General features: G+C 42.2%; 1 protein-coding gene across 5 annotated transcripts in view; it reads right to left on the bottom strand.

Annotated features, from left to right (window-relative positions):
* Window positions 1–1,244: 1,244 nt before the first annotated feature.
* Window positions 1,245–22,905, bottom strand: part of orc4 (origin recognition complex, subunit 4) — a 74,334-nt gene continuing 52,673 nt past the window's right edge. For 2 of the 5 annotated variants that reach the window (XM_078227999.1, XM_078228000.1), the window contains 7 exons: window positions 20,729–20,880; window positions 16,282–16,455; window positions 13,083–13,169; window positions 10,330–10,438; window positions 6,597–6,692; window positions 4,613–4,680; window positions 1,245–1,658 (listed from right to left, as the gene is read on the bottom strand). In XM_078227999.1, the coding sequence (XP_078084125.1) occupies window positions 1,476–1,658; window positions 4,613–4,680; window positions 6,597–6,692; window positions 10,330–10,438; window positions 13,083–13,169; window positions 16,282–16,455; window positions 20,729–20,880 (869 nt within the window). In that variant the 3' untranslated portion in view covers window positions 1,245–1,475. Of the gene's footprint in view, window positions 1,659–4,612; window positions 4,837–6,596; window positions 6,693–10,329; window positions 10,439–13,082; window positions 13,170–16,281; window positions 16,456–20,728; window positions 20,881–22,905 lie in introns of all 5 variants that reach the window. The other 3 variants (XR_013499497.1, XM_078228002.1, XM_078228003.1) reach the window with 3 other exon arrangements.

Here is a 22,905-nt window from a genome sequence, read left to right as displayed (position 1 = left end):
ATCACATTCTATTGTCCAAGTAAAGCAACTGAGGGTAGTAACTGAAAATCTCACCAAACCATCCTGCCTTCCTATTGGAAACAGCATAGTATCACAAACTATATAGGGTTGTGTTCAACTCGAAACATCAATTTTCTCTCCACAGATACTGCTATACCTCCTGAGTATTTCCAATTTCTTTTTTCAGTATAGGGATACGAGAGGAGGAGGTGAAGAAGTACAATCGAAATGCAAGGCAAAGTGATTCCATATTTGGCTTTCTCAGCCCCTTCACCAAATGCCTTTGTTAGCTACCTATCATCTGGTCTCCATGCAGCTGGTTAACAGCTTTGAGGTAGTGAGCTACAGACAGCATTGTGTGCAACCAGTGTTTTAAATCTGATTAAATTTAGCCAAATACTGTTAAAGGTTGCTTATTAGCCTGAAAATCCTTTGATTATGCCCAGTGGCAGGCAATAACAGTAAGAGAGTTTACTGGTCAACCATGTTGCAGAAGGCCATATCAAACCATGGCAATACGTTTCCAAGCATAATCATGGACCTTCCAAAGGAGGGCCCTGGTCACTAATGCCCACTTGGTACCCAACAGGAATAATGTTGAAATCCACAGATCTACCACTAGTATGAAATTATACTTGACTATTCAATTCCACCCTATATTAATTTGATCTAGAAAGCATATGCCGATACCATGCGCTGAATTCTGACTGACCTTGATGATGTATTTATGCTCTTGTATATCCACTTAAATTCTTATCTCATCATAGCTTTCCATTTCTTACTTTATTCGAGCCCTCTCCATTTTGTTCCATCCTTGGAGACATGGTCTTCAGATTCATTGTGACGTGTCTCACTCAACTTTCAAAATCCTACCTCGCATAGCTGATGCAAATTTGCAATAGAACAAAATTCAACAAATGGACCAGGTGTTGAAGATTAAATGTGTGTTTGTAATACAACTCTGATACAAATGTTTGGAATTAATCTGGAACAAAGGCCTCTAGGAATCTTTGATTATTTTCAAACAGAAACAATAATCCGAAGAAAATGGCAGTTACTATCACAAAACTTTGGGTACTTTTAGATAATTAACTTCATGAGAGTGATTTCCCTTTGAAAAATTAATGGAAATGTAATTAAATTTATGGCAGGAACTATGTCTTTACAGATAACACTATAGCCACTATTTACAAAATCACTAATCTAGTTTTGCCATTGCTGGAAGTTTTAAACTTATTCTCATGAAAAAACCATTTCCATTTATTTAAAAATAAGCAAATCATGTTAAAAATACAACATCAGTCACAAAAAGTGCACTGTTCTTTCTCCTGAAACAGGTCATAAAACTGGATTTCTGTTTTCTATGATTTTCATCTAGTTGTAAAAACAATTGTGACGATCCATGTAGAAAATGACTTCAAAATTTCTCAAATATAAATTCCATCAATTGATTAACGATTCCAAATTCACGTGGTCTATTCTAGAGCTGATGATGCCCAAAGCTGGACCTCTGTAGGACAATGTGGATACTTTTGCAGTGCATCCATAATCTGACTGCTATCCAGTAGTAGTTTCACCAGCTGGTATTCTTTCTGTGCTCGGGTAGATGTTCCATCCATTGGTTTAATCAATTCCAATTGGTGCAGGTGCTCAAATGCCTAAGAAGACAAAGGGAAAATAAATAATTTGACCATCAAGTGGAACGTGAAGCAAGCTGACAATGAAGGATATTGGGAGGGACAAAATCTGTGTACAGCAATAGGCAGAAATTTTTATCTAAAATATCTGCTGACCAATATTTGGATATAACTCATTAGCATTAGGAATTGTCAATGGTTTAGAATTTTCCCTTATTTTAGTATTCACAGAATAATTAAAATGCAAACAGCCATTTGGCCCCTCGTGTCTGTGCTGACTCTGCAAAGGAGAAAACTACCTGGTAACAGTCCAGCCTACTCCCTGTAGCCCAGCACATTCTTCCTTTTCAGATAATAATTCAGTTCCCTCAAATGCACCAGCTGCATATTGGTATTGCATTCCAGATCCTAGCCACTCACTATGAAAAAGATTTCCCTCATATATCTAATGCTTCTTTTGCCAATTACCTTAAATCACTGTCCTCTGAACGAGGGTATAATATTTGCAATTCTACAGGCCTTCGCTGCCACCCGAGTCTAAGGGAAACTGGAAAATTGTGGCCAAAGTTTCTGTTATTTTCACTCTCACTTCCCTCAGTATCCCAGGATTCATTTAATCCTGTCCTGGTGCTTTATCAACTTGTAAGTATAGACAGCCGATTCAATATCACCACTCTGTCAATTTCAAACCCTTCAAATGTCTGAACAACTTCCTCTTTCACCATGAAATTTTAATTAAGAAATTGAGGGGCTGCCCTTTGCAGATATCCCACTTAAGATGGGATACCCTCTTCCTACCTGCCCGCAGCCTTAAATCCAATATCCCTTCCACCTCCCCAACTCCTCTCTGAACTGCCGAAACCCTCCCTGCCCAATCTAATTGGCCAGCAGCTCCAGAAGGCAGGACCTCCTAAGTTTCTAGGTGTCCAGATCACCAACAACATGGTCCCTCCGTGCCAACACTATCGTTAAAAAAAGCCCATCAACACCTCTACTTTCACAGCAGACCAAGGAAATTTAGCATGTCTGCTCCAACTCTCACTAACTTTCACAGATGCACCACAGAAAACATTCTTTCTCATTGTATCATAGCTTGATATGGCTCCTGCTTTGTCCAAGATCACAAAAAAAACTGCAAAGGGTCGTGAACGAAGCACAATCCATCACGCAAATCAGCCTCCCCTCCATTGACTCTGTTAACACTTCCCACTGCCTCGGAAAGGCAGCTAACATAATCAAGGACCCCCCCGCACTCAGGACATACTCTCTTCCACCACCTTCCATCAGGAAAAAGATAGAAAAGTCTGAGGACACATACCAACCAGTAAGAATAGACAACAACACCACTTCTACAATCATCCTCAACACCAGTGCCCCACAAGGCTGTGTCCTCAGCCCTTAGTCCTTACACATCTATGACTGTGGCCAAATTCCCCTCCAACTCGATTTTCAAGTTAGCTGATGACACCACCACAGTGGATCAGATCTCAAACAACGATGAGACAGAGTACAGGAAAGAGGTAGAGAATCTGGTGAACTGGTGCAATGACAATCTCTCCCTCAATGTCAACAAAACGAAGGTGATAGTTATCGATTTCAGGAAGCATTGTAGAGGACATGCCCTTGTCTACATCAATGGGGACAAAGTAGAAATGGTTGAGAGCTTCAAATTTTGAGGTGACCAGATCACCAACAACCTGTCGTGGTCCCCTCCCATGCCAACATCAGAGTTAAGAAAGCACACCAACGCCTCTACTTTGTCAGAAGACTAAGGAAATTCAGCATGTCCGTTACGACTCTAACTTTTACAGATGCACTATAGAAAGCATTCTTTCCAGTTGTATCACAGCTTGGTATGGCTCCTGCTCTGTCCAAGACCACAAGAAACTACAAAGGGTCGTGAACAAAGCCCAGTCCATCTCTCGAACCAGCTTCTTGCCCATTGACACTTTCCCGCTGTCTTGTTAAAGCAGTCAACATAATCAAGGACCCCACGCACCCTGGACATTCTCTCTTCCACCTTCTTCCGTCGGGAAGAAGAGACAAAAATCTGAGGACATGTACCAACCAACTCAAGAACAGCTTCTTCCCTGCTACAATCAGACTTTTGAATGGACTTACCTTGCATTAAGTTGATCTTTCTCTGCACCCTAACTATGACTGTAATATTACATTCTGCACTACTCTATGTATGGCACGTTTTGTCTGTATAGCACGCAAGAAACGATGCTTTTCATTGTATACGAATACACGTAACAATAAATCAAATCTCCTCCCAGTCAGAGGCAGAGGTCCCACCTTGTCCTTGTTAAGCCAGCCCGCAGTGCTTACAGGGTGACTTTGCATCAGGGTGGGTAAGGGGCAAACTCCTCAACCAGGGTAACATTGTTGTTGGGCTCCCCTTGCCTCCCTTTGTTTTCGTTCCCCACTATCCCCACAATATCACATGCACCACACGTGCTTCCACTTGCACTGGGCATCGCCCACAAAATAAAACCACCAGAGAAACCCCTTAAACTGATCAATCAGAATAGTTTCAGCAGAGAAAAGCAGTCTATGATTACTATAGGTTGGAGAGTAGATAAATATTGGATCCACTATTTCTGCTGGAGGTTTATCACTGTGTTAATCTTACGCTGAGTAAAATATTCTGGCTCGTCACTGCAAATTTCTGCAGGCTGCAGAGAAGTCAGCCAGAGTTCTTAGTCAGAATCTAGCAATGCTCACTGGAAATGAGCTTTACTGAACATTAAATTAGGACTGAATCAATTTGCACAAATCATATACACTGTCATGGAAGTTTTGTAGGCTGTATATCATCAATGTATGACATTCTAGTTTCAGGCAAGGGGGGGAGGGGGGGGGAGAGAGGTGGGGGTACTCGACTTGGAAGGGCGGAGCGAAGAAAGCTAGAATAGGAAGAGTAGAAGAAATGGTCACTAAATTTAATGTTTACAACTTGCAAGTTTCCTTACCTTCAAGACTACAGGTTTCTCAAAGTTATGAATTGAGTGAGTCCTTCTTTGAATGAACTTCTGGAATTCTGTAACGCAACAATAAGTATTAAGTGTCTGGTGGATTTATCTACACCTGACCTCTCAAAATAGCTATACCAATTAGCAGCCAGACAACTCTCCAAGTGTCATTCTTCATAGCTGGTTTCTATGCATCCTGTCATCCTTCATCATCTTCCTCAGTTCTGGAATATAAATTACTGGGTATAACCTTTCAGCAGTGGGATTTTATGCACAAAAACCTCCAGATTATACTCTTCCATTTCCTGAAAGTTGGATTCTACATATATGGATCAAATGATTGTGGGATTCAATGAACAGTGACCTTTTTCTTATAGGCTAGTATACACAATGTGGAGGCGAGGAAGCTTAATCAAAACAGCTATTCAAAGGGGTATGGTGTTCCCAGCAGAATTTTCCCCTCCATTCAATTATATTAATTATGCAGGGTGTGAATTGCCGAAGGTGATTTTGCCATACGAGACTCCAGGAAAGAATAGCCAAGTTGTCTTGAAGACATCGATGCAGAAGGAAAAAGTTACCAACTTCCTACTGTCCTAATAATTGTCTTCCGTCACTTTTAAAACATTATTTTTCGGATCAGCTATGTGGATGACATACAAACCCAACCACTTTCCTGAACAGTCATCGACTTCAAGAAGCATAAAGGAGAACATTCCCCTGTCTGCATCAACAGGGACGAAGTAGAAAGGGTCAAGAGCTTCAAGTTTGTGTGTATCCAAATCACCAACAACCTGTCCTGGTCCCCCCATGCCGACACTAGTTAAGAAAGCCCACCAACACCTCTACTTTCTCAGAAGACTAAGGAAATTTGACGTCAGCTATGACTCTCACCAATTTTTACAGATGCACCATAGGAAACATTCTTTCTGGTTGTATCACAGCTTAGTGATGGATGGACGGGTGGATGGAGCTATTACAAGGGGGCATAACTATAGGGTTCGTGGTGGGAGATACAGGAAGGATATCAGAGGTAGGTTCTTTACGCAGAGAGTGGTTGGGGTGTGGAATGGACTGCCTGCAGTGATAGTGGAGTCAGACACTTTAGGAACATTTAAGCGGTTATTGGATAGGCACATGGAGCACACCAGGATGATAGGGAGTGGGATAGCTTGATCTTGGTTTCAGATAAAGCTCGGCACAACATCGTGGGCCGAAGGGCCTGTTCTGTGCTGTACTGTTCTATGTTCTATCTTCTAGTATGGCTCCTTTCCTGCCCAAGACCACAAGGAAGCACAAAAGGTCATGAATGTAGCCCAATCCATCACGCAAACCAGCCTCCCATCCATTGACTCTGTCTACACTTCCCACTGCCTCGGCAAAGCAGCCAGCATAATTAAAGATCCTACGCACCCCAGACATTCCACCTTCTTCCATCGGGAAAAAGATACAAAAGTCTGAGGTCATGTACCAACCGACTCAAGAACAGCTTCTCCCCTGCTGCTGTCAGACTTTTGAATGGACTTACCTTGCTTTAAGTTGATCTATCTCTACACCCTAGCTATGACTATAACACTATATTCTGCACTCTCTCGTTTCCTTCTCTATAAACGGTATGTTTTTGTATAGCATGCAAGAAACAATACTTTTCACTGTATGTTAATACATGTGACAATAATAAATCAAAAGCAAGAAGCTACCCTGGTATTTGGTATTAAAAATTTAACCGCCACCCTCCACCGGAATCATACTTCACAGAAATGTAACTTTGACCATACACATTAAAAATGTAAAGCTCAATCACAAAAATAGATCGCGTCAGTACACTTAATTAAGAGGATTTTGCTGAAACCGTAACAAGGTAATTTGTATTTTGTATTTCTGTAATGAAAAGAAAGGAAAGGACTCTGGCTGCCAGATGTGCTTCTGTCCATTTTGCAATTTAGGATAACAAGATAACAGTATTTTAAAATTAAAAACTCACCATTGTAAACCATTTCAAAGTTGAAAGGTTCTCCTTCATAAATGGAATTTAAGTGTTTCATGGCAATAATCAGGCAGAGTTCCAGCACAGACAAACCTACAAGGAAAACAGGGCTAGATATTAAAATTATAATTCACAATAAAAACCATTTCAAGGGAAATCATTGCATCAAAATCCAAAGGTGATGATCAGGCTCGCTGAGGCATGTCTCTGCAGAGTGTGTATGTGGTGGTTTGCCCACACACTGCTTTAGCTGGAGGAAGGAGGGGAGGAAGGAGGAGAGCATCTGTGCACAATGAAAGGGAAGCAAAGCACGAGCCAAACAGTATAATTCCCCAAAATCTTAAATTACAGCCTTTGGTGTATTTCATAATTAACTGTCAATTAATCTGTTCATCGAAGTTTCCCCTGCAGGAACCACAAATTTCTTAACTAGAATGACCAGCGTTTTCTGAGGAAGCAATTAGAAAAGAAAGGAGAATGACTCTGGTCAGCACTCTACCCACCAAGCAAATGTCTCTGTGGTGGTGAAATCCAAGAGGATTCAGAACATGCAATGGAGAAACAAAGAAGTTACACTCAACATTTTACAGAATCTTTCCTCTTGCCTTCCTCACCCAAATCATTATTGAAGGAATTTTTTATGATGTAGGATTTCACAGGTGACAGGGATTCCCACCCACCCAGGGAAAGTCACCATGAAACTCCCCCCCCCCCCCCCCCGCCCCCCGTTCTAATCGGACTGCTCTGCAATTTGTTCACACTCAAAAAGGCATGAAATGATTCAGGACAATTCTTTTGCCCCCACACAGCAAGGTTCCACAAATAGAGACGTAGGATTTTTTGTTTAAATTTAACTGACAAATGAAAGGTGTTACAACCCCAGATTCCCACACTTTATTGCAAGCCAGTCAGGAACCAGTAACTTATTTTGTCAGAAGGCAAACTTAGAAATGCGAGTTACTGAGAAATTAAAGTTACAAGATTCCACGGTTTTAACAGAACAGGTTTTTACAATACAGAAGTTAGCCAAACAATCAATTAACTCTGGGAGCGGTTTTGAGCCCACACTCTCCATCTGTGGGAATGACGGCACATGCTCAAATTCTGGAGAGCGCAATTCGCACTGACGTATTTCCAAGTTCCAATCTTCCCAGCCCCTCACCGGCAGAGGGGCCTGAAACACGCCACGGGACTGCAAAACACTCATTTTAATACATTAGCATGTCAATAGTAAGCACCATCTCTGGATTTTCCCCCCTTACTGGATATTCAGCAGGTGCCAACAGTTCTACATAAGCATGAACCTGGTGCCTTCATCTCTGAGGGGGGTTTCAGAGGGGAGTGCTCAGGCAGCCAGCACCCTCTGCAGTGTGCACTGCTTAGAGGATACCAGAAAAGACTCAGAGGACATAGGTTCAACTCAAGGCCAAGAATCGCATTTTCGGGGAGGGGGGTCAGGAGAGATCACTTGCAGGCCTCATCTACCCTTCATATCGGGGCTACCACATGCTCTAAAAGGGTTGTGAAGGCTGGTACAGTGGCAGTGCTTCCCTTGTCCTGCTTCTTGGGTTCCTATCCATATCACAGCTAAGAGCGCACCCTTCCTCAGTGGGGGCTGGCAAGAGGGTAGGAGGAACATAGAACTGCCATTCTCTCACTCCACAGGGTGAGTGCAGTGGTTCCCCCAGGCTTGGTGGCATGAACAGAGTGGAGGCTCTGTGGATGAACAAAGGGAAATTTATTGACAGACATTCAAAACAAAATGGTGACCTTTCTACACTAAAGCCTATATTCACCCTGCCCACAAAGTCCTGTGGTTTATTAATCTTCCGCACACGCCCACCACATTTAGGTGTCTTCCCAGGATCCACAGCTGAGATTGAGGCGGCCTGCTGACTTCCACGCAGCCCCCCCCCCCACCCCCCCAAGATGACTGTGGGCATCCCCTGGTAACTTTGAGCAGAACTCCACTGGGCTTTCCTTTCCCCCCCAACTCTCAGATTATCAGAGCCAACGGCTGCTGTTCACTTCAGCTTCACTGGTCCAATAACTGCCCTGGGCTTCTCTCAACCCTAATCTCTCAGCAGCAGAAATTTAGCAACCTTCTGCTGCCACCTCCAGGTTTGGACTCATCTGTTCCCCTTAGCAGTACAGAGCTAATAGCAGCACTTCAGCTGCAGAGAGCTGACTCTCCTCCAATCCCTGAGAGCTGCTGTTCTCTTTGCCCCTTTGAATTGATTAGTGTGATCTGTTAACATCTCCCAATAGGGTTACACCCCTCTCCCGAGGCAGAATTGATGGATCAATCCTTGGTAACCTGAATGTTACACTCCCCAGTCAACAAAAGGCCACTCCCACAGGTGCTAATTTACAAAAACACAGAAAAAAATCCAAAAATATAGATTCTCTGACAAGTGGATCTTGGTTTTACCAAAAGGTGGTACCTTTAACATTACAACAATCGCTCAGTACTGCAGTGGAGTATCAGTCCAGATAATGCTCCCAAGTCTCGAGAGGAGCTTCAACACACAATCTCTGTTTCAGAAGCAAAGACTGTTGCAACTGAGCCAAGCCAAATGTGTGAAAGCTGAATTCAAAATGTTTGAAAAGTTTGTGAAAGTGTTTTTTTTAAAAAATGGACAAAGGATTCAAAAGAATTCTTAGAAATAGATTCAGTGATGGAACTTACTAATCGATTGCTTTTATGATAACGCGATGATTGCAAGTCATTTCCCATTTAGTGGAAAGGAGTTGCGTATATTCAAAAATAGTTTAATGCTCTAAGGATCAACATGGTAAATAGATTACTGTCACATGTTGGCTACAGTTTTTTTGTTTTGCCACAACTTCAGTGGTTAGCACTGCTGCCTCACAGCGCCAGGAATCTGGGTTCGATTCCCTGCTTGGGTCACTGTCTGTGTGGAGTTTGCACATTCTCCCCATGTCTGTGTGGGTTTCCTCCGGATGCTCTGGTTTCCTCCCACAGTCCAAAAGGTGTGCGGGTTAGGTTGACTGGCCATGCTAAATTGCCTCTTGATGTCAGGGGATCAGCAGGGCAAATAAGTGGAGTTTATGGGGATCGGGCCGGAGTGGGATTGCAGGGGGACATGCTGTCAGCTCTCAGGATGACACATGCCTGCTCCCTTACCAGCCTCTGAAGCAGCACCCATTTTGGTTCCAGACTGTCAGCTTGACCATAGTGTTCTGGTCAGCAGCGAGATGCTACAGTCAGGCCCTCTTTAGCCAAACGGCCTCCATCTGCACTGCAAGAATTCTATGATTCTTAAGGTATTAAATGGAAAGCGATAGCCTGATTCAGCAGAAACAGGTAGTGTCAGTTTTAAGATCCCAGGCATTGTAATCAAAGAACACAGGCGCACTGACTGGAGGTTGGCCCAGAGGTTGACAATATTAACATGTTCCCAATTAAAGGCAGCTCATTCTAGAAGTTTCATTTTTGAAACTTTCCTGAAGACAACTCAGAATACAAAAGGCTAAATGAGATCCTGACTGGAAAATCACAAGCACTTCCTTAGCAAACGAGAAGATGTAACCAGCCAGAACCTTGACGATGTTCTATGATCCCATCCTTGCTTTCTACTAGCAGAGCAAATAGACTTGTGCAAATCAGCTTATGCAACATTTATACTGTATTTGCAATCACTGCACTGCACAGCATTATCTTTTCACATCTCCATTATCTATACTAAAACAACTCAGTTTTTCCTACCATGCAGTACATTCGCTTTGGAATCCATTGTGCACAGTCTACTGGCTGCTAGAAGATCTGGTAATCGAATATTTGGGTTGGAGACAGCCACTTGACTAAGCGCCAACATCTGAAAATAAACAAGTAGTAAAATGATGACTAAACGAGTTGTTATCTGTAGATCAAACACATTAATTGGATAATGCCCGTCACGGTTACTATGACCAATAGTTTTACTGTTTGCAAAAATTAAGGTAAAGGGCTTTTTGTGTAATTAGTGTTATTTCACATTTGTGTCGAATTCTATTAACCATTATTCCATTGAACAGTAGCTCCATTTGAAAAGTCTGAAGGATTCCTGGAATGTGACTAAATGCACACAATTCAGTTGAGTATAATTTAAATGATTAACTTTCAAAACAAATTAGTTTAAGTGTGCAAGAGCAAGGTCAGGAGGAGAGAACAGCCAGGAACCAGCTTGCCAGAGGGAGAGCTCACATCCAGGTCCAGCTGCAACAAGAGTGAATATTGTTCGAGATGTAGCCGATGAAAACCAATGGCCGGGCATCACCAACTTCTGAGTGCTCTGGACTGCCAGCGAGCTTACACACCTTGGCAAGAGTATGAAAATCGTGCAGTCAGCTTCATGAACACTGCAGCAGGGCCACTGCTCTGATAGCACCAAGAAAAGATCTGACTGCAGCCATCCTGACTCTGGGTTCCAGCATCTCCTTTATTTCCAAGCACGAAGGAAGATAAGGATGGAAGCTTCTAAAACATTACATCATTCCTGGACTTGGTCCAAGCAGTAGGAGTGTTGCTCTGGCAATATGGCAGGGGCACATGCTGTCAGCTCTCAGGATGACACATGCCTGCTCCCTTACCAGCCGCTGAAGCAGCATCCATTTTGGTTCCAAACTGTCAGCTTAACCATAGTTTCTGGTCGGCAGCGAGATGCTACAGTCAGGCCCTCTTTAGCCAAGAGGTCATTTTGCGAGCCTTCAATTTAGCAGCATTCCAACTCCAATACTGTAGCAACTGGTGAATTATCTCAAAGGTGCAGCAGGACAGGCAAACGAGCAAGAAAACACAGTCATTAGAGATTTTCATGAGGATAATTTGTAGTTATCAAACTTAACTGTTCATTTAATGAATAAATAGCAAAGAACCACTTTTATGCAATGCACAGACTCTTTATATTGGCATTGACTTCAACATGACTGCTATCAGTTCATTTTTTAGGCTTTTAAATAGATTATATAGTAAGTGAGAGTCAGAATGAATGAAGAAAATTGCAAGCGAATCAACGTGAACCAATGGTTAATTCAACACTCAAATGAAAGCAAAAAACGGCGGATTCTGGAAATCTGAAAGAATAATAGAAAATGCTGGATAAACTCAGCAGGTCTGGCAGCATCTGTGGAGGGAACAAAGAACAAAACAGCACAGGAACAGGTCCTTCGGCCCACCAAGCCTGCCAATACGCAGTTTCTATCCCTCTGTTCACCTCCCGTTCATCTGTCTATCAAGATAGACCTTGAAAGTTGCTAATGTGCCTGCTTCCACCACCTCCACTGGCAGTGCGTTCCAGGCAGCCACCACCCTCTGTGTGAAAAACTATCCCCGCAGGCCTCCCCTAAACTTACCACCTCTCACCTTAAACCTGTGCCTCCTTGTAATTGACACTTTCACCCTGGGAAAAAGCCTCTAACTATCCACCCTATCTATGCCTCTCATAATTTTGTAAACTTCTAACAGGTCGCCCCCCAGCTTCCGTCTTTCCAGTGAAAACAATGAGTTTATCCAAACTCTCCTCATACTTAAAACCCTCCAGATCAGGGAACATTCTGGTAAAACCTTCTTTGCACCGTCTGCAAAGCATCCAAATCCTTCTGGTAGCGTGGTGACCAGCACGTAATATTCCAGAAACAAAGTTAACATTTCAAGTCCATATGACTCTTCTACAGAACTGAAGAGGAATAGAAATTATATAGTTTCGGTGGGGGGGGGGGGGCAGTACAATAGAATAGAATATTCTATTGAGGGTGCGGGGGGGTGCGACATGATGGCACAGTGGTTAGCACTGCTGCCTCACAGCACCTGGGACCTGAGCTTGATTCCCGGCTTGGGTCACTGTCTGTGTGGAGTTTGCCCATTCGCTCCATCTGCATGGGTTTCCTCCGGATGCTCTGGTTTCCTCCCACAGTCCAAAGATGTACGGGTTAGATGGATTGGCCATGCTAAATTGCCCCTTAGTGTCAGGAGACTAGCTCGGGTAAATGCATGTGGTTATGGGGATAGGGCCTGGATGGGATTGTGGTCAGTGCACACTTGATGGGCCAAATGGCCTCCTCCTGCACTGCAGGGATTCTATGATCCCACACACCTCTCCAACAACATAATTCATCACATTTCTATCCACCTTCAGTTCTGTAGAATTATGGACTCGGAACATTAAGTCTGCTCCTATCTTCATTGCTAGGTTAAACCATTATAAAACATGACTTTGAGTTAATAAGCTCTTAGCAGTAGCATATGCTGCCAGGCCTGCTGAGTTTATTCGGCATTTTCTGTTTTTAATTCAACCCTATTGGACTGTGCAATCAGACCGAGTAGAATATTTTTTGTTTCACCCATGCCTGCCGAGCATGAGAACTATAAGGATGTCCTACTGTAAACAAATTCCATTGTGCAGCACTAGTAATTACAGAAAATTAGTAAATTGCTAGGTTAAACATTATAAAATATGACTTTGAGTGTTAATAAGCTCTTACCAGTAACATATGCAGAGAGCGGAAATCCTTACTGGAATTAAAGTGCTTCTGTAAAATATCTTCCACAGCCTTATCTTTGCACAGAGACTGGTAGGATAACAATATTTCAGATGGGTGTTAAATAGCTGCAAGTCGTGGCAAATTGCAAAACAGACAACAGACAAAGGTATAGTTACTCTCAGTGCCTCGTGTTTGCGAACATAAGAAAAGGAAGATTGAGCTTGGCTGGACTAAAAGAGTAGGAGGTAGGACTTCAAACTTCTGAGGCATCTGGACCAGTTCTGGGACAGACGGAACCTGTACAGGAAAAGCTGGGACTAATATCCTCACTGGAGGTTTGCTAGTGCTTTTGGGTAGGGTTTAAACTAGGAGGATGGGAACCTGAAGGAAAATTCAGAGTGGAGAGGAAAAAAACCGGCAGTGGGAAATAGAAAAGTATTAACTGATGAGGAGGATATATCAGAGAGCAGTATCAGGGTAAATAGAGTTTGATAGTCTTTAGTCTTTATTGATTAGTGTCACAAGTAGGCTTACATTAACACTGCAATGAAGTTACAGTGAAAATCCCCTTGTCGGCACACACCAGTGCCTGTTCAGGTACAGTGAGGGAGAATTTAGCATGGCCAATGCACCTAACCAGCATGTCTTTTGGACAGTGGGAGGACACCGGAGCACCCGGAAGAAACCCACGCAAACATGGGGAGAACATGCAGACTCTGCACAGACAGTGTTCCAAGCCAGGAATCAAACCCGGGTCCCTGGTGCTGTGAGGCAGCAGTGCTAACCACCGATAGGTTTAGACTAGCCAATAGTAAGTCATTAGATGGAGTCAGAGTAAGGGGGAAAAGTAAGAAAGCTTAAATCAGGGTTAATGTGTATGTATGTAAATGCACAAAGTGTGGTTAATAAGATTAATGAACTAAAGACACAGGTCCCCAAATGGAATTATGATATTATTGCTCCAACAGAGAACTGGCTCAAAGGACAGGACGAGGCATTAAATATTCCTGGGTACACGGTGTTTAGGGGAGACAAGAAAGAAAGAAAAGGCTGGGTGTGGTGATGGAGGTGGAAGTACTGATTGAAGAGGGGATGTTCCAGAGGGATCAGGAAGAAATCTCCTTGGCTAGAGGCCAGGAATAAAACCGGTGCAATAACATTGATCGGGAATTATAGAGATCACCCACCAACTAGTGGAAGAGATATAGAGATTAATTTGCAAATAAATTACAGAAAGTTGCAAGAATTATAGAATAATTATAGTGGGGGACTCAACTGTCCAAATACAGACTGGGATAGGAATAGTGCAAAGGACAAAGAGAAGCAAGAATATCTGGACTGTGTTCAAGATAATTTTCTGCAGCGGTATGTTTCAGTCCAATGAGTCCACTGTTGGTCCTGGTTCTGGGTAATGTGTTGGCCAAAGTGGGTCAAATACCTGTGTGAGAGCATTTAGAGGGCAGTGACCATTGTTTCATAAGGAATAGTTTGGCCATGGAAAAGGATAAGGAACAACCCAGAGCAGCGATAATTAATTGGGGGAAAGTCAGCTTCGATGTGGTGAGAATGCATCTGAGTCGAGTGAGTTGGAATCAAACGTTGGCAGGAAAGATGTGGCTGAAGAATGGGTCACTTTCCAGGTAAGCGCATTACAGGCAATGTCAAGGTATATTTCCCTGAAGGGGAAAGGTAGGAGAAATAAATCCTGTGTGCCCTGGATGACGAGAGAGATAGAGGTGAAGGTGAAAAGGAAGAAGTATGATAGACGTCAGGTAGAAATTACGGTGGAGAATCAGGCTGAATATAGAAGGACCAGAGGGGAAGTGAAAAAACTAATAAGGAGAGAGCATGAAAATAACATGGCAACTAACATAAAAGGGAATCCCAAGGTTTTCTACAAGCACACAAATAACCACAAGGTGGTCAAAGAAAAAGTAGGGCTAATAAGGGATAAAAAAAGGGACTTTGATGCAGAGGCAGGAGAAATAGCAGAAGTAATAAATGAGTACTTTGCATCTGTCTTTACAAAGGAACCGGTAGACTAAAATATTTTACAATTTGAGAGGAGATGGTGTTAGAAAGGCTATCTGTGCTTAAAATAGATAAGATACCAGGATGACATGAGATGCATTCAAGGGTACTGAGGGAAGTGAGAGAAACTTTAGAAACATTAATGACAATCTTCCAGTCTTCCTTAGACACGGAGGTCTAGAGAATTGTGAATGCTACAGCCTTGTTCATAAAGTGTTGCAAGGATAAAGCTGGCAACTGGAGGCTATAGGTAGTATAAAATAAAGGGAGAAACTCTATAGGAGGTGCAGTAACAGAGGGACCTCAGTGTATATGTACATACGTAATTGAAGATGGCAGGGCATGTCAAGAGAATAGTTAATAAAGCATACAGTTATCTTTGGATTTTTTAATAGGGTTAATACAAGAGTAAGGAGGTCATGTTGAACATGTATAAGACACTTGTTATGCCTCATCTGGAGTACTGCATCCATTTTTTGCCACCAAATGTGATGATATTGGAGAGAGTACAGAGGAGATTCAGAAGAATGATTCCAGGGATAAAAACTGTAGCTATGAGGATAGATGGGGAACTATGACTCTATGTATGGGCCAAACACGGGCAATTGGGACTAGCTGGGAGGGCACCATGTCAGCATGGTCTGATTGGGCCGAAGGGACTGTTTCCATACTATATTGCTCTATGATTCTAAGTTGGGATTGTCTTCCTTGGAGAAAAGGCAGCTGAGAGGGGATTTGATTGAGATATTCAAGATCTTAAGGGGTATGGACAGGGTAAGTAGTGAGAAAGTGTTCCTTCTCAAGGGGGCATCAAGAACTGGAGGGCACCGATTCAAAGGAATTCACAAAAAGAGTAAAAGTGATGTGAGGGTGGCTGGAGTCTGGAACAAATTTCCTGAGGGGGTGTTGGAGGCGGGTTCGATTGAGATATTCAAGAGGGAGTTGAATTGTTAACTGAAAAGAGAGATTGTGCAAGGTTACGGGAATACAGCAAAGAGTGGGGTGAGGTAGTGAGGCAGAGACCTGTGCAGAGTAGATGGGCTGAATGGCTCCCTGCTGCATTGTAAAGATTCTGTGATTCTGCGAATATGATTTTTAAATTTTTTTTTACCAAATGGCTGGAAGATCTTGCTATATGAGTGATCCAAAGGGGGGAAAAAAAAGTTACCTGGATATTTTGATTCCATTCTTGTGCAAATCTCCCATCAGGGAACTCTTTTGGTAAAGTAAGTTGTTGCTGGAAGATTTCAACATACTCTTTGAAGCCAAATGTATTCAGCAAGTGAATCTGCCGGTGGGAAAATCTGGACTTCACCCTCTTTTCCAGCAGTTCCAAAACATCCTAAAGTTTTAATAGAAATGGTATCAAGTGTAATCAACCAGGTCAACCACCAGAAGACTCATTAGTGGCTTAATACATTTCCCCATAACTGGTTAGAGACTTCCTAGTTTGCAACGCTACAGTGGCAGATAACTTTTGTCCAATGAATGATCAGGTTGCAGGATGTTGCTGGTTGTGAAACCTGGAATTTAGATTAGTAATGTTGAGAGGACATCATGTCTAACGATCTTTTTTGCCTCCAAAGTGACGTTATAAACTGTAATTAGAACCTGCTGAGCAATCATGCAGCCAAGCAGTGTCTTTTTAAGGTAACTGAAAGGAGGACTGCTGTACAAAAGCAGAGATCGTTTGAAGTTGTGCTCGAATGGGCCAAAACAGATTATCTTGCAGCTGAAAGGTTACTCGAGAGATGACGCTGGATTGTGACATTGTTCACATGTGAAGAATAACCATTTGTGCACCTCTTATAACGGTTTCCAGTCAAGGCCATTAACTCGGAGGGAAGTGAAGAAAAACAAAGTGCATCAGTTTACATGGTGTAAGAGAAATAAAAAAGACTGCAGGATTTAAATTCTATAATCCACTAATCAGATCACCCTGATGACATTAAACGGTGGAGGGACTGAAGAGACTGAATGGGTCTGTTCTGGTTCCTAACAATGAAAGTATCCGAGGGTCTTCTGGTTTCTGCTTTTCCCTCAATACTGACATGAGGAATTCAGTGCAGAGACAAAAAAATAAATTAAACTTGCATCTCTCCATTAATTTCACAAGAAACAGTAAGAAGCCTCACAACACCAGGTTAGAGTCCAACAGGTTTATTTGATATCACGAGCTTTCGGAGCGCTGCTCCTTCATCAGTCCTGATGAAGGAGCAGTGCTCTGAAAGCTCGTGATACCAAATAAACCTGTTGGACTTTAACCTGTTGTGAGACTTCTTATTGTGCCCACCCCAGTCCAACGCCAGCATCTCCACATCATTTCACAAGGGAACAAATTCTTCACACAGGGAACATATAGAAATAGTGTCATTTTCTGAGTGAACCAACCCTGCAATCACACACAAATAATTGATTTATTTCCATATTGCATATAAAGGGAAAGGGGAATGAATAAGCCACTATAACCTGAAAGGGAAATGGACAAATTACATTGGCGTTCTCCAACTTAATCCTCAGCAGTAACAGCTGTTTTTTTAATATAATCCACACATGAGGCTAAGAATTAGCAAACCCTATCAGGCAGTAGAAAAATTGTTAATCTAAGAAAATCTTTAAAAAATAATTCACGGCTAACAAAGATTACATTGTAAAAAACGAACAGGATGTAACAGATGATCCTTCTGTTCATTATCTACTAAGTGTTTAACTTCATAGACATAACAAAGGCACATTACAGCAGCACTGAGAAAGAGGGCAGCAGAAAATATCAATAAGAAATCAGTGTGCAAATATTTGAGTAAAGAAAATTAGATGGTTGCCAAAATTCTTCCTTTTGGCCTTACTACAAGTGAGATGCACACTTTTGGGTGGCATGGTGGCACAGTGGTTAGTGCTGCTGCCTCACAGCTCTAGGGACCTGGGTTCAATTCACGGCTTGGGTCACTGTCTGTGTGGAGTCTGCACATTCTCCCCGTGTCTGCGTGGGTTTCCTTCGGGTGCTCCAGTTTCCTCCCACAATCTGAAAGACGTGCTGGTTAGGTGCATTGACGTGAACAGCCGGACTGTGGCCACTAGGGGAATTTCACAGTAACTTCATTGCAGTGTTAATGTAAGCCTTATTTGTGACTAATAAACTTTAAATTTATCCCTCCCATTATTCACAAGGCGGCTATAATACTCCAGAAAAATAATTTTAATCTTCCTCTTTGCATCTGGCGCAATTTTCTTTTTGTCAAATGGGTTGCCCCGTTTAATTATACTGGAGCCAATGTTTTGTGGGCAAACATCAGTTGATGTGAAAAGCATATGGATTATCTAACAGCATTAACAGATTTGAGGTTCACATTCAGTTGTCTTTGCAGGAACTGAACTCAGTTTAACAGCCAAAATACGCATGGCTAAAAAGGCACATAGGTTAATGAAATGTTAACGATAGGAATAAGAAGATAGATGTTAATCGATCCTGCTTAGTTTCAGAACGCCAACTAAGTGCACTATATGTGCAAGAGGCAAAATGCAGGCATTATCCAAGTCTGGGGTAACTCAAGGCGCAAGATGTAGCCCACCAAGTGCTAATTATCCAACCGATAAACTCCAGTTCTAATATTGCATTTTCCTTAATGTTAAAAAGAATACCTTCTCCAGACAGCTAGTACTATTGAGAGTTTACCAAGAGTAGCCCAAGTTTTGTTATCCTTTTAATAGCATTTTTAAAATCAGATATTCTAGAATTTAATTTGAACTTGATGTTCAATGCCACTAGTTTAGTTAACCGCTGAGAATCAGTAAGTGACTGTTGCCATAATCTGCTAAAACATTTTTTCTCTATCCGAGCACACCACCAGCACTGGTTTAAAATGTTTTAGAATATACTCAAACAGTTGTGGAAAGCTATCACTAGTGCTTATTTGTTCCCTTGTCCGAAGCTGAAGAAGCCAAAGCTGCAGACACAATTAGGACCAGAGTTCATCTGCATCCTTATAGATTAGAATTAGTAGTGAAGTAAGATACAGTGCATGGTGATTACTTCCTCTGGTTACTGCCTCGGCAGGGAAATAGGCCAGTCATTTAGTAGGGTCAGTATTTTATCAAATGTTTAATCCATCCTTTTAAATTCTGAAAACTGTTGAAAGACAAAACCTTTTATAATGTGCCAATCCAAGAAATTTAAGTCAAAACAGATGAAAAGTAGTTTGATTTTAGCAGACAATTGCAGGGACAAAATAATACACAAGTATAACAGTAAGTTGTTCCATTATTATAGAGTAAGGAAGGACTGGATTGTATAGCAAAAATAACAGTGAAGCCAAGAGCGCTAACTAAACATTATTTACATGGAAAATCAAACAGCAATATCTGGCAACCGCATGCGAGTGTTAAACGTGTAAACTGTTGTCCAGGATGCACTACCTTTCCAAAATTTGCACAATCATGGTATTTATGCCAGACTCACCATTCGATTAAATCAAGCAACGTGAAGTTGTAGTATTTACCTCAGCAGTGGGAACTAAATGTCAGAAAAAGTTCTGACTTGTTGATTCTAGTCCCTTTTAATCATATGGTAATTCTTAATCACTGTCAAACAACCTTCCTGGCACTGAAAAGTAACTTTACAACTGTGGAGCCTTAAGCCTTCAGATTTCAATTATTTATTGCTGAGGATTTTTTTTTTAAAGTCTTTTTTTCTGTCTCGTTGCTCTCTCTCTATTGATCCAATCTTTCTCCTCCTGTCCATTTCACGTTCTGTATCCAATTTGACATTTAATTCAATATTCTAACTGACATTACCTGGTTCAGGCTCTGTGCTCTAATGAATAATTCTTTCATCTGATTAGTTAAAGGGACACACACTTGCTTGTCTTATTCTCACAGGTCCCAGATCACATTAGAGGATGCTGCACATTTTGACTCTCCTACTTGCAATAAGTCCCAGTACCAAATCCTACTGAAAATCTACGAGCATGCACAAGCATAGTGAACAGCTGGCACCATTTGTTCGTTGCTGAGGACAAAATGCAGTCATGGATTAGGGCGGCACATGGTTAGCACTGCTGCCTCAGAGCTCCAGGGATCTGGGTTCAATTCCGACCTTAGGTGACTGTGTGGAGTTTGCATATTCCCCCTGTGTCTGCGTGGATTTCCTCCGAGTGCTCTGGTTTCCTGCCACACTCTAAAGATGTGCAGGTTGGCCATGCTAAATTGACCCTTAGTGTCTAAAGGTGTGTAGGTTAGTTATGATAAATGTGTGGTGCTGCAAGGATAGGATGGGGGAAAGAGGGCCTGAGGATGATACTCTGAAAACGTTGGTGCAGACTCAATGGGCCGAATAGCCTCTTCTGCACTGTAGGGATGCTAAAGGTTAATTTAACTGTAATTTGAATTTTATATCTCAGCCCTGTTCTTCAACTTCTGATCTTCAAGACCCAGTGACTTCCATTCTTAACTGGGTCTGCAGCAGAACAAGGTGGTGAGGGTAAAGGAAGAAAGTAACAAATGTTAACTCTAGTTTTGGAATATAGTGCTGTCACCTCTCACCTTTAAGAGCTGAATATACTTTTAAAAATATGCATTTTTAAAACTTTTGTTTAGTTAAGATTCCTTTGTGCACTTACCAATCGACAGGTCAGGCCCACCACAGCGACAGGCGTCTGAGCTGATTGAGCAACGTCAAGAAGGTTATAAAGCAAGGTCTGGTTCCTGTGATGAGCAAAGAGGTCAAATTCATCCAAGATAAAAAGCACTGGTCTGCTGCTGCTGCGGTTTCCTAGAAATAAAAATATTAACTTTCCAAAAGAATAATGGTATTTTTAAAGCAATTCTTTCAATGTTGCTCCATCCCCATTTATTCTCATTAAACATTTGCTTCAATTTTTGACAAATTGTCATTACTTGAGTTTTAAATCAGGGCACTCGACAGTGAAGGAACTATGACGCTGCCACCTGGAAGAACAGTGTCAGCAGCTACAATCACGCCCAAGTTTCCACCTAAATACCATCCAGACATGGACATATCACTGTTCTATCATTGTTGCTGCAGCAGTGGAACAACCTTCACCACACAGACTGCAGCAATTCAAAGCTGTCAAAACCATCTTCATGAGGTTGATGATAACTGCTGGCCTTTGTTAGCAATGTCCACATTCCAAAAATATATTTTTAAAAAATATATACATGCAATGTTGAACTATGAGTCTGGGCAATTAAGCATAACCATCAACTTCCTGCGGCTAACGGACGTGTTTCCGGTCACCTTCCTACCTCTGACTATTGCTTACGTTTTTCCCGCTGTGGATCTGACATCCAGCTTCCCACACAGTTCTCCATGCCCACCCAGCATTTTGCTCGCACCAGTGGGTTCCAGCACATTTACTCTCATTTGAAATGCTGCAAGACTTTAAAAAGGTACAAGTGATGTTGTTTATTTGTTGCACAGAGTTGATTTTGTAACTCAAAGGCTTTCCACTATGATTATAAGAATATGATGTGGAGATGCCGGCGTTGGACTGGGGTAAGCACAGTAAGAAGTCTCACGACACCAGGTTAAAGTCCAACAGGTTTATTTGATAGCACAAGCCACAAGCTTTCGGAGCGCTGCTCCTTCATCAGGTGAGTGGGAGTCGTGTTCGCAAACAGGGCAGATAAAGACACAAACTCAATTTACAAGATAATGGTTGGAATGCGAGTCTTTACAGGTAATCAAGTCTTAAAGGTACAGACAATGTGAGTGGAGAGAGCGTTAAGCACAGGTTAAAGAGATGTGTATTGTCTCCAGCCAGGACAGTTAGTGAGATTTCGCAAGCCCAGTCAAGTCGTGAAGGTTACAGATAATGTGACGTGAACCCAAGATCCCGGTTGAGGCCGTCCTCATGTGCAGAACGTGGCTATTAAGTGCCAGGTTCCGCACACATGAGGACGGCCTCAACCGGGATCTTGGGTTCATGTCACATTATCTGTAACCCCCACAACTTGCCTGGGCTTGCGAAATCTCACTAACTGTCCTGGCTGGAAACAATACACATCTCTTTAACCTGTGCTTAACGCTCTCTCCACTCACATTGTCTGTACCTTTAAGACTTGATTACCTGTAAAGACTCGCATTCCAACCATTATCTTGTAAATTGAGTTTGTGTCTTTATCTGCCCTGTTTGCGAACACGACTCCCACTCACCTGATGAAGGAGCAGCGCTCCGAAAGCTTGTGCTACCAAACAAACCTGTTGGACTTTAATCTGGTGTTGTGAGACTTCTTATTATAAGAATAAGCAGGATCCAACCAGCTGGACCTAGCGACTCCAATTTGGCAAGAAACTAATGGCAACTGCCAGTAATTCAACAGAAACAACAAGAGAGGAAAGAGAAGTCTGGTCACCTTTAGCTGCTTCATCCGTGACCCTCCCGCACCATAAGGTCAGAAGTAGGGGAGGTAGCTGCTGATTACAGTGTTCTGTTCTGTTCCCAACTCCTCAGCTAGTAAAGCAGCCCATGCCCACATGTAGCAACATTGGACAACGTTCAAGTTGAGTTGGGTAAAGTGGCATGCAACATTAATGCCACAGAAATGCCAGATAATGACCATTTCCAACAAGAGAGAATTTAACTATCTCCCCTTGTCATTGAATAGTATTCCTACCACAAAATCCCCAGGAGGAGGCTGGGAATTCTGCAGCAAATAATCTACCTCCTGACTCCCAAAGCCTCTCCACAAGGCACAAGTCACTGTGATGGAATACTCTCTACTTGCCAGAATAAAAGTGCAGCTCCAACAAAACTCAAGAAATTTGACAGTGCCC

The sequence above is a fragment of the Mustelus asterias genome, chromosome 14, assembly GCF_964213995.1.
Source record: "Mustelus asterias chromosome 14, sMusAst1.hap1.1, whole genome shotgun sequence".
NCBI classification, from domain to species: Eukaryota; Metazoa; Chordata; class Chondrichthyes; order Carcharhiniformes; family Triakidae; genus Mustelus; species Mustelus asterias.
This window is presented reverse-complemented; position numbering and strand designations above follow the sequence as displayed.